This window comes from Carcharhinus amblyrhynchos, chromosome 15, assembly GCF_965287045.1.
Source record: "Carcharhinus amblyrhynchos chromosome 15, sCarAmb.v2.hapA, whole genome shotgun sequence".
NCBI classification, from domain to species: domain Eukaryota; kingdom Metazoa; phylum Chordata; class Chondrichthyes; order Carcharhiniformes; family Carcharhinidae; genus Carcharhinus; species Carcharhinus amblyrhynchos.
Window position 1 is genome coordinate 62894546 of NC_137338.1, and position 12695 is coordinate 62907240.

Sequence of the window (12695 nt, forward strand, 5' to 3'; positions counted from 1 at the left end):
ATTGTTGTGTATTTAGGGTATTTGAATTTGGGGAGGGGGGTTAAGTTGCCTGTGTCTGGGTGTTCGCTGTTTGGCTGCTCTTTGGATGTTCCCTTCCGCCTCTGGTGTCCGCAGACGGCAATGTCTCCTCGCGAGAGATTGGGGGCTGAGGAAGCCGGCGGCAGCGCCGTCAGCTCCAGAGAGAAGCAGCCGTCGCTTGGTGCCTTGGTGTGTGCGCGCGCGCGCTGGAGGTGCCGCTTGTCCGGAGCTGCCAGATGGAGTCTGAGCGAGTGAGCCTCCCACAGACCGTGGGTGAGTGAGTGAGTGAGGGGGGTTTTTGCACACAGTTTGTAAATGGTTTGTCTTCTCGCTGAAATCAGTTCGTCGGAAATGCTGATGCTTTTGACTTATTTGTCGAATTGAATTGGAGCCCAAGCACTCCAGGCTGGAGCTCCTTCCTCTCTCTCTCTCTGCAACCTAGAACTGATGCCAGTGCAGCATTCTTGCGAAACAAAACATCAGAATGCAAACGAGAGGATCAAACAAAAAAAGAAAATTTGCACGGATCGTCAAAAATGCCTACCTCTCTCCCACCCCCTATTGGAGGAAAGCTGGCTGACTCCTCAACCGTCGGGAAGAAAGTTAATTGCAATTTATTATTTATTTCTGATGATTGTGAGGGACTTGGCACACATTTAGCGGGCCTAGTTCTTGATTCTTCCTCTGGGACCTGTCAGCTCCACTCCCTCTGCAGCAAATTCTTACCTGAGGCACCTTGCCTCTCCCACTGCAGCCTTCCTCCGAACCAATTCTTAAAATCTTTCCCAGCTGAACTTTCTAATCAGCCTGCTGGTGATATTTTGTACAAGATCTGTTCCCAACTCTAACCCGTCTCTCAAACATTAAAATTATAGCCAATAAGTTTCATTGCTGATGTGTTTTGTTTTGCAGTGAAAATTGATGAATTTTGTTTGTGTCATAAGCAGGCTTACATTAACATTGCAGTTAAGTTACTGATTTGATTTATTATTGTCACATGCATTAGTGTACAGTGAAAAGTATTGTTTCTTGCACGTTATACAGACAAAAGCATACCATTCATAGAGAAGGAAAGGAGAGGGTGTTGAATGTGGTGTGAAAATCCCCTAGTCGCCACACTTCGGAGCCTTTTCAGGTTCACGGAGGGAGAACTTAGCACCTGACAAGCACGTCTTTCAGACTGTGGGAGAAAATCGGAGCACCCGGAGGAAACCCACACAGACAAGGATAGAACGTGCAGACTCCGCGTAGACAATTACCCAAGCTGGGAATCGATCCCAGGTCCCTGGGCTGTGAGGCAGCAGTCATCTTGAGTATCATCCTGAAATGTTGGGTTATTCCAGAAGGTAACCACCCCAGACACAAACTTGGTGTAACATTTTAAAGTTAAGAAATGTTTGGAATACGTGGAGAATGCAGTGTTGCACTTTCCGGGGAAAAAGTAGACGTGAATATAAGATGGTGCATTATCAGTAGAAAGCACCAAAAGACTATTTTACAGTGGTTAGGTCAGGCTAGAATAGCTACGTAGAGCATTCCTGGTTCCTGAAGTTAATACTGGCATCGACTGTGTTTATTTGTTGGCAGTCTACTTCCATCTACAAACAACAAAGAGATGTGGAAAAATACTTTCACCCAGAGAGTGGTGAGCCAATGGAATTCTCAATCACAGAAAGCAGTTGAAGCCAAAACATTGTATGGACACAATTCTTCTGTTTTACTGAGAGACAGTGACTGACAGTGACACCCTGACCTGGCATGCCTTGTACTCAGGGGAGTGAGGAGGTAGGGAGGTAATTATTGGGAAGAACCCCTTGCATTTTCTCATGACCCACGGCAGTCAGTTTCACTGGGGAGTACCCTTTTAACATTGAAAGCTTAGCACCTGGCCTGTATCCTTTGAAGTGGTTTGATTGACGGGTATGGATCCTTTACCTAAAAGCAAAAAGCCTTGTTTGTTTTTCTTTCCCTTCATGGTTGAATGCATCTGGAGTGCCTTGTAAACATTGCTGTTAGGAAAGAGGAAGTGAAATCTCCTAAAAGATCCAACCTGTCAATCAAAGGCTGAATGATTAAACATTGCAGTTAGAAACAGAGGGAGCACAGAGATCTAGGTTGACACTCCAGTGCATTACTGAATGTTGGGAGTGCTATCTCTCCTGTTAGACAAGACCCTATTTGCTGCTCAGGAGAATACAAAACATCCTGTTGCATTATTTAAAAATCAGAGCAATTACCCCTGGTGTCCGATATTTACAGTAAAAAGCCTGACAACACCAGGTTTCAGTCCAACCGATTTATTTGATAGTAAATTCACTCGCTTTCGGGTTAGCCCCTTCGTCAGGTGAATGGAGAGCTCTGTTTACAGTTCTGATTTCAGACAGTTTACAGACGAAGGGGCTAACCCGAAAGCTAATGAATTTACTATCAAATAAATCGGTTGGACTGAAACCTGGTGTTGTCAGACTTTTTACCGTGTTTACCCCAGTCCAACGCCGGCATATCCACATCATGTCCGATATTTATTCATAATCAGCATCACTTCAACAACGCAATCTTCTGGTCATTACCACATTGCTGTTTGCGGGAACTGGCTGTGTGCAAATTGGCTGTTGCATTTCCTACATTGTAACAGTGATCATACTTTAAGAAGTAGTTCACTAACTGTAAAATGCTTTGGGAAATCAGGAGAAGCTATATAAATGAAAGCCTGTCTTTTCTTTCTTTTCAATCTCCCGCAAACATGAGTTAATCCAAAACACAGTGTCCGAAGTTACAACCATTCATCACCCCTGTGACTACTGAACAGTATTTGCTCCTGCTCCAGAATGACTCAATTTTAATAGTTTCATCCTTGTTTTCAAATCCCTCCATGCTTTCAGACCTCCCTTTCCCTGTAATGTCCTCTAACCCCACAACTCTGTGACATCTCAGTGCCCTTCCAATTTTAACCACTTCAGTTGCCTAGTCTGGAGTTCACCACCTTCCCCAGCCACTAACCTCTCTGCCGCTTTAATTCGTTCTTCTTTTAAGATGTTTCTTGAAACCTGCCTCTGATCAAGACTTTGGTCACCTGTCCAAGCATGGTGACGTTGGTTAGCACTGCTGCCTCACAGCACCAAGGACCCGAGTTCAATTCTAGCCTAGAGTCACTGTCTGTGTGGAGTTTGCACATTCTCCCTGTGTCTGCGTGGGTCTCCTCTGGGTGCTCCGGTTTCCTCCCACAGTCCAAAGATGTGTGGTTTAGGTTAATTAGCCATATTAAATTGACCCTCATGTCTGGGGATTAACAGGGTAAATATGTGGGGTTATGGGAATAGGACCTGGGTGCGATTGTGGTCAGTGCAGACTTGATGGGCTAAATGGCCTCCTTCTTCACTGTAGGGATTCTACGATTCTATCCCTTTCTGTGGCTTGGTGACAAATTGTGTTTGATAATGTTCCTGTGAATCATTATCTTTTTACTGTGCCATTGTAAAGTCCAGTTGTTGTTATTCAGGTAGAGTGAAAGGAATGATGCAGAAGATTAAGAGGTGACGGTAGTACCTGGGTGTACGTACAAGAAACAGCTACAGGATGAGATAGCAGTGCACAACGCTGGGAGAAAGTACCTCCCCTTCAATGGCGCTTTGACTATTGATTTTTAGCAATACACTGAGGATTTCTACTCCTACAAAAATGGATTAATTCATGTTCCCAAACTTTGACTTGTTGCTCCATACCGCAAAATCAGACCCAACAGCGAGTATTTTGTTTTGAGTTAGTGAGTTTATCAAAAGAAAGTTATTGAAGTACTATTCACAATAGAGAACAAAGGGAATAGTGCACAGGATTTTCTGTCTGAGAGCGTGGGGTGTAGTGACCAATAGATATGTTGCAGTGGAACAGGAGGAGAAAGAGGGGATATCCCAAGAGCAATGATAGCATAGAAATCTTGATGTTCAGCCAATATCACCTTGGCCATGGCTGATAAACAGTTGGCTCTTGGGATAAAGTGGTGAATCAGTGTTTGGGAAGGCTTGGCTAACCGGGGAAGCTATGAGCTTGTGCTTATTGGGCCACAGATGATTGGTCCTACAAGTACAGCGCACCATCTCTTGCGATTCCTATGTTAGAAGATCTTCTGTGCTAGATCACAGGCTTTGACTATGCTGAGGTGTATTTTCCTTTTTGCTAATTTTAGTGAAAATGTAGGCAATGGACACAGAACAGTGGTCTTTATACTATAAAAAGGACGTAGTCACTGGAAATTTTGAAATGATGCCGGAACTGAGAAGATAAATCTATCATGGAAACAGATACAATGGTGACTTTTAAGGGGTGTCTTAAATACATGAATAGGATGGGAGTTGAGGGATAAGTGTAGGGGGCTTTAGTTCAGTCGGGCAGCATGGTCAGTGCAGGCCTGGAGGGCCTAAGGGCCTGTTCCTGTGCTGCATTTCCTTTGTTCTTTGTAAAGATTGAACAGGCTGGGGCTCTTTTTTCTTGAAAAGAGAAGGCTGAACTGATAGATGTTTTGTAAAGTTAAGAAAGCATTTGATCGGGTAGACAAAGAGATGTTTCCAGTTGCAAGTGAGACCAGCACTAGTGGCTATAAATATAAGGTAGTTACTAAGAAATCAAATAGAAAATCCAAGGCAAACATTTTTCGAGAGAGGTTAGAATGTAGAACTTGTAATTGCAAGGAGTAGTTGAGTCAAATAATGTAAGTGTTTTTGGAAAAAGCTAGACACTTAAAAGAATAGAAAGATATGTTGAGGGAGTTAGATGAAGAAGGAGGTTGTTTGTGCGAAGTATAAACACTGGCATGGACCAGGGCTGAATTGCCTGTTTCTGTGCGGTAAATACTTTCCAACTTAGTACTCTGTGGGACTAGAGCAACATTTTCCATTTAATATTCCTGTTTACTATTTCACTAGAAGTAATGAACAAATAAAACTATGCTGAGGAATTCTACTGGAATTGGAGTGGGCAAGGGGTGGACACTGGAGATGTCCGTTGACCTCGGGTGGGATATTCTGGCCTTGAATCTTGACCGAGGCCATAATATCCCACCCATAGTCTTTTTGGCTTTTGGGCATCTAGTTCTTTGCTTTCAAAAGAATCAAGGAACAATAATGCAAAATATGCTTCTCAGTTTGCGGTGTAGATATTGACATTTTTTGCTTTGTTCCTTGCATATTGTCAACTTCATTTTGGTTACCCGAGGTGAGGGAGTAATGTGGTGATAGTTGTATAGGTAATTGATGAGCTGAATGCAGTACAATAGATGCATTCACTGTGTCTGTGACGAATCCCAATGGATCTGGCTCAGTACCAGGAGTCCTCTGCTGGGTTTTCCTGTGTGACTGTAGAATAGTGCGCATCAAAAGCTTCAAAAATCCTTCTCTCATGGTTGCCTGGAACCATTCACTGAGTGATTGAAGCTGGCCAAGATTGTATCTTGCAGTTTGAAGTCAAAAAATCCTAAAGTCTACAGAAATACTGTAGGAACATTGACAAAAGATGCCATAGCCCATATGAATCCTATAATACTGTTACTATTTTGCCCTTATGTATGGATACATTGCTATATGATACGTTAATCACAGATTCAATGATAGGTATATCACATTGCAGTCACTTGACATCTATTCCAATTTCTTCAGTCATAGTATTTTCCAAACTCTTCAGTAGTTGTTGCCTATGGAGTTGATTCATGTCATAGCAATCAACACACATTTCAAACTGTGCCTTCCTATTTGGTGTGAAATTCAGAGCTATGGGAAATGAGGCAGGATGATTTAGCCAACGGGAAATTAGCCATGCATTACTTTTTCTCTACCTTTACGTGTGTAAGCCTTTCATCCAGAATGCTCAATATTCATTGCATATTAATTTTTAACAATTAATTATTTACAGGTAATGGCATTAACTGAAGATTCAATTGAGCCTCTACAAATGGAGACAGATTAAAACTGTGGTTGTTCGTTTAGGAGGGGTATGCTTGTAACGTGCAACTCAGGGATCAGCGCTGGGTCTACTGTTATTTATCATTTATATTAATGATTTGGATGAGAATATAGGAGGCACGGTTGGTAAGTTTGCAGATGACGCTAAGATTAGTGGCATAGTGGACAGTGTGCAATTCTGGTCACCCTATTATAGAAAGGATATTATTAAACTAGAAAGTATGCAGAAAAAATTTACTAGGATGATACTGGGATTTGATGAATTGAAGTATAAGGAGCGGCTGGATAGACTGGGACCTTTTTCTCTGGAGCATAAGAGGCTGAAGGGTGATCTTATGGAGGTCTATAATATGATGAGTAATATAGACCAACTAGATAGTCGATGTCTTTTCCCAAAGGTAGGGGAGTCTAAAACTGGAGGGCATGGGTTTGGGGTGAGAAGGAGAGGTACGAAAGTGTCCAGAGGAGCAGTTGTTTAACACAGAGGGTGGTGAATATCTGGAACAAACTGCCAGAGATAGTAGTAGCGGTAGATACAACTTTGTCTTTTAAAAAGCATTTAGACAGTTACATGGCTACGATGGGTATAGAGGGATATGAGCCAAATGCGGGCAATTGGGACCAGCTTAGGGGTTTAAGAAAAAATGGTGGCATGGACAAGTTGGGCCGAAGGGCGTGTTTCCACGCAATAAATCTCTATGACTCTATGATTCTGTAAATGCAGAAGTGCCAAAAGATTGGCTCCAGTTTTATCATTTAGCATATAGATTCTGGAATATGACATTCTAAGCATTGTGCTCTAAAATATATTTCCAAAATGTCAGACTTCATTTCAGGTAAAGTCTAACTTTTGAAAAAGGAGAGGTTAAAAAGAAGCCAGTCTCTGAAGGTACCTGAAACTTACAAGCAACTATAGGTGCTATCTTTTTGACCCAGAATTTAAAGGTAGCTACAATTACCTGGAAATTCCCCATTCAATTATGTGCTGTCATGGAAGTCCTTGAATAATTGCCATAAAAGGTGAAGCATACTTCCAAGTTAATATCTGGACATTGTAATTTTTCTACATAACCCTTTATATCCAACAGCAGAATTTATATAGTACCTTTAATTTAATGTCCCTAGGTGCTTCATAAGGTGTGATATGATTGATGCCTTGACAAAGAAGGAACTATTAGAGCAGGTGATTAAAATCTTTGTCAAAATGGCAAATTTTAAGCAATGTTTTAAAACATAGAAATGGAAAGAGAGGTTTAAGGAGGAAATTCCAAGACCTGGGAGTTAGACAACTGAAGACATGGCTACTTGTGGTTGGAAGAGAAAAAGAATGAAGCGTGCACAGGATGCTGGGATTTGAGGAATGTCAAGGAGATTAAAAAGATGTGGAAGAGTGAGACCATGGAAGGATTTGAACAAGGGGATGAAAATTTTAAAATTGAAATGTGAGCAAGCTGGGAGCCAATATAGATCAGCAAGCAAGAGGTGATGGGTGCAGGTTAGGGTGTGGAGTTTATGGAAGGTTGAAAGCCATTCGGGAAAGGCACAATGAACCCAGGAATGGTGCCAGAGAAACATTGCTGGTGCATGATCTATTTCTGCATAACAATTTTATTTTCACTTCTGCTTTATTGCACTTCCCTCGGGACATTAAGTTAAAGGTGCTATATAAATTCTGCTGTTGGATATAAAGGGTTATGTAGAAAAATTACAATGTCCAGTATTAACTTGGAGGTACACTTCACCTTTTATGGCAATTATTCAAGTACTTCCATGGCAGCATATAATTTAATGGGGAATTTCCAGGTAATTGTAGCTACCTTTAAATTCTGGGTCAAAAAGATAGCACCTATAGTTGCTTGTAAGTTTCAGGTACTTTCAGAGACTGGCTTTTTTAAAATATATTTTCACAACTATATCTCACATCCATATATTTTGCAGTTTTATAGTATATGGGTTTTTAGTGCTCTTATTTAAGTCGCACAAGGACTTAAGCATTCCTCTGCGTAATTAATGCCATGTTCATTTTGGCAATAAAACCTAGCCACATTTGGTGTCTGCTTTTTGTGTATTGGAGCCAGAAATCAGTAGGCATCTTTTTGCAACACCGATTACCTGGACATTTTCTGAAGTATTAGACCATTATCTGTATAAATGACAAAAAAAACTATTTAAAAATTGGCCATTACATTGACTTGGCTGGCAATCTCCCAGATGTGTTTTCATGTAAGCAATTAAGACAATTGGTTACATACAGCCTGAGGGACACTGCTTCACAATTTGCACTCTGTGCTCTCTGCTATCTCCTGCACAGTTATTTATCACTTGTACCGTATATGCCTTTCTGGGTGATTGCCTTTTCAAGTATGGCTCTAAGGATTCCACTCAGGTTTTGCTTTGTTTTTTCCAGCTCTTGTGTCTCATTATCTTTGTGTATAGATACAAAACTATGATCATTGCAGCAACGATATGATTAAATCAAGCTATTCAATAAACTTGATAAATAATGGGTGACATGATGAGAGACGCCAATTTCTGATGTGAAATTTTACTATGGTTCCACAGCTCCCACTGAATCTAAATGAGAGGTAAACTTGCTTGAGCGCTTTGCTATACCCTGTTTCTCCTTCCTGCACACTCTCTATTGTCAGTGTGCACTGAATCTTCCTCTCCTCATCAGGAGTTAGCTTTGGCTCTGCAACTTTCTGCAAACAACTGTATGCACCATTCTCTTGCATGTTTAAGAACATAAGAAATAGGAGTAGGCCATCGAGCCCTTCGAGCCTGCCCCACCATTCAATAAGATCATGGCTGATCTGTCGTGGCTCAGTTCCACTTTCCCACCCTCTCCCCATAACCCTTAATCCCCTCTCTTATCAAAAACCCATCAACCCGCTTCTTAAAAATATTTAGCGAGGCAGCCTCCACCACTTCAACGGGCAGAGAATTCCAGAGATTCACCACCCTTTGAGTGAAGAAGTTCCTCCTCAACTCCGTTCTAAACCGCCTCCCCTTTATCTTGAGGCTGTTTACAGAACAGTATCCACCCTATATGATTATGTGAATCATATAGGGTAATCCTCTGGCGTGGACAGCATGCTTACTGTTTGTTACTGAGTTCATTTAAAAATGATGTGGGTATGCCGGCGTTGGACTGGCGTAAACACAGTAAAAAGTCTGACAACACCAGGTTTTAGTCCAACCTATTTATTTGATAATATACTCACAAGCTTTCGAGGGGACTGCCTCTTCGTCAGGTGAATGGAGAGTTCCACTCACATTATCAGCCACTTCTGGTCTTGAACAGCAGGTTAGGTGTAAGGATTCGCATTTTAATCAGTAATCTCTAAACTGTCTGTGCTTTATATGCTCTGTCTGAGGCCAGAACTCTCCATTCACCTGACGAAGAGGCAGTCCCCGCGAAAGCTTGAGTATATTATCAAATAAATAGGTTGGACTAAAACCTGGTGTTGTCAGACTTTTTACTTCATTTAAAAACCACAGGGCAAATATCTTGACCTACTAGAAATGTCTCTACCTTTGGGAAGTTGAATATCCCTCTGCAGTACTGAAAACCTACAATGAAGAGCCAGTGGAGGCACAGTGGTTAGCACTGCTGCCTCATAGTGCCAGGGATGCAGGTTCAATTCCGGTCTTGGGTGACTATCTTTGGGGAGCTTGCACATCGTCCCCTTGTCTGCATTTCCTCTGGGTGCTCCGGTTTCCTCCCACATCCCAAAGATGTATGGATGAAGTAGACTAGCCATGCTAAATTGCCCCTTTGTGTCCCAAGATATGTAAATTAGATGGATTAGCCATGGGAAATGTGTGGGGTTATGGGGTGGGGAGGGGGGGTGGGCGGTGGTGGAAGGCCTGGATAAGATACTTTGTCAGAGGGTTGGTGCAGACTCAGTGGGCGAATGGCCTCTTCCCCAGAATCGAACCCACGTCCTTGGCGCTGTGAGGCAGCAGTCCTAACCACTGTTCTTTCATTGGATCTTCATTGTAGGTTGCAGTGCTGCAAAAGGATACTCAACTTCGATGCACTACCCAAAAGTACAGACATTGTTAGTAGGACGAGATATTTGCTCTGTGGTCATAGAACATAGAACACTACAGCACAAACAGGCCCTTCGGCCCACAAGTTGCACCGATCACATCTATACCTACCAAACCATAGAACTATCTGTAACTTCCAATGCCATTAGATCCCATATACTCATCCAGAAGTCTTTTAAAAGACCCCAGTGAGTTTGCCTCTACCACCACTGATGGCAGCTGATTCCACTCACTCACCACCCTCTGAGTGAAAAACTTTCCCCTAACATCTCCTCTGTACTTGCTTCCCAGCACCTTAAACCTGTGTCCTCTTGTAGCGACCATTTCAGCCCTGGGAAATAGCCTCCGAGAATCCACCCTATCTATTCCTCTCAACATTTTATAAACCTCTATCAGGTCCATGAAGGATTCTCTGATTCTATGTTTCTCTGTGTTGTAAGGTAGCATTTTCAAAGGAAGCAAGGTGGGAGCTCTGGTTACTTTGCCAACCTGCTTGAGGCACATTTTCTCGAGACCTTTCCCAGGTCAGGTGTTCCTGTACCTGAGGAACAGTGCTCCTGGTGGCACTGCAGTGGAGCTGCAGCAAAGGGACAACCTTGCAGCGTGAACAAGCCTGTTTCTATCTGAACAAGCCAGCAGCTGGGTCTCAAGGCTGCTAACTTACCTTAATTTGGGGCTGTTTACGTTTATTTCAGTTGAGCAAGCTTAGCAAGTTCTTACCCAAGAGGATAAATTAATCACTATCTCAAACTGAAGCATTTCCTTTTGCACGAGCAGATAAATAGGTAGTGACCATCTGCCAGTGAAATCATTTTCCCTGGTGGGGGCCAGAGGCAATGACTGGAGGAACATTCTTCCTGCTTTTGAGTTAAGAAGTTCTTGACTAAAGCAAAATGCAAGCTAATGAATGGATAAAAATATCCCCAGTTTTATTTTGGATTTCAAGAATTCTGCAAACACATTTACAAGGAATACATCTATGATGCATTAAAACTTGGCACATAAGGAGAAGTATCATGGTAATTCAAAAAAAATTCATACCCAGAGAGATCAAAATGGTGTTTGAAACTCATTGTGCCTGCTGTCTTTGAGACAGGATAACAAAACCATCAGTTACGCTTCATTTGAACATGAAGTTTTGGCTTATGGCAAGAATCAATGAGTAAAACAAAGGTTCTAAAATGTAAAGGAGGTTACTTTTACTTTTGTGAACATTCTGCTTAACTGCAATCATCAATCAAAAGGCGAGCAAAGTATGTTGGAGCTCCCCAGAAGTGGAACTTCTGCCTTTTTTATAGGAACAAGCTATTGCTAAAGTAGAACAATCCATTTTCTAATATCCATAAAGCTGTGGACACTTATTCTAAGTGGTAATTACATACGCAAAGGTTAAGTGATAATCACTCAGATTGAATTTCCAGTCTAGAAACAGGTTTAATCCTGTCATAAAGCAAATATCCAGTGGGACAGGTCTGACATATTCTGCAATTATGCATGTTTCAAAATAAGTACAAAATTAAATTCCAAATTTTTGAACTTTTTAAAAAAATTGTCCTCATCAAGACCTGCAATAGACATTCTAATTTTTTGAATGCGTGGCATCCAAATGAATCACATTAAAATTAAAAGTCTGAGGTCACATACCAACTGACTCAACATCTTCCCTGCTACCATCAGACTTCTGAATGGACATACCTTACATTAAGCTGATCTTTCTCTACCCTAGCAATGGCTGTAACACTACATTCTGCACTCTCTCCTTTTCTTCTTTATGAATGGTATGCTTTGACTTATAGCATGCAAGAAGCACTACTTTTCACTATATCCCAATGCGACAATAATAAATCAAATCAAAGAGATGCTTCCAATACATGACCAGGAACTTGCCTGCCAGAATTCAACCACCCTACCCGCCAAAATAATTGGAGCAGGTGAGGGGCAGACAATGGGGAGATCTGTTGCCCTCTGGTGGGATTTTCCGGTTTCGGATTGGGCAAGGCTGTAAAATCACTTTGGCCCTGATTATACTGCACGGCTGTCCGAGGCTCGTGAGGTTGCTTCCGAGGCTGGCGGGGAATCCTGTTCTACGAGCCTCGCCCACCTCGATTTTGGGACGGCCATGCCTGTAAAATCAGGGTTGTTGTATCTGATGTGCGTGAATGCTGATTAAGTGAGTCAATGCGTTCATTTTCAAGCTGAACAGAAAAAATATATTGTGAGTTTGATGATTTTATTGGCTCTTGACGGTTTCTGCTGAATTTCCACTGGTTTACGATCCTTTAACATTCAGTGAAATGTATAGTGAAACATAGAAACAAGAAGGGTTTTTCAGCCCTTCAAGCCTGCTCAGCCATTCATTTTGATCTTAGCTAATCATCAAATTCAATATTCTGATTCCCCTCCCTGCCCCACCCCATACCCCCATATCCCTTGATCTCTTTAGTCCCAAGAGCTGTATCTAATTTCTTCTTGGCCTCAGCGATATTCTGTGGTAGTGAATTCACCACCCTCTGAGCGAAGAAATTTTTCCCCACCTCAGCCCTAAAAGGGTTACCCCTTATCCTCAAACAATGGCACCTAATTCTGGAGTCCTCCACCATTGGGAACATTCTTTCTAAATCTAGCCTGTTTAACCCTTACGGAATTTTGTAAGTTTTTATGAAATCTTCT

General features: G+C 41.9%; 1 protein-coding gene across 6 annotated transcripts in view; it reads left to right on the top strand.

The window, feature by feature from the left end:
- The first annotated feature begins 217 nt into the window (after positions 1-217).
- LOC145353365 (uncharacterized) overlaps positions 218-12695 on the top strand; it is a 119392-nt gene continuing 106914 nt past the window's right edge. For 5 of the 6 annotated variants that reach the window (XR_013888689.1, XM_080204044.1, XM_080204045.1 and 2 more), the window contains exon 1: positions 218-291. Coding sequence is in view for 4 of the 6 variants with exons in the window: in XM_080204044.1 (XP_080060170.1) it covers positions 255-291 (37 nt within the window). In the remaining 2 variants the exon portion in view is untranslated. The remainder of the gene's footprint in view (positions 292-12695) is intronic. The other variant, XM_080204048.1, reaches the window with a different exon arrangement.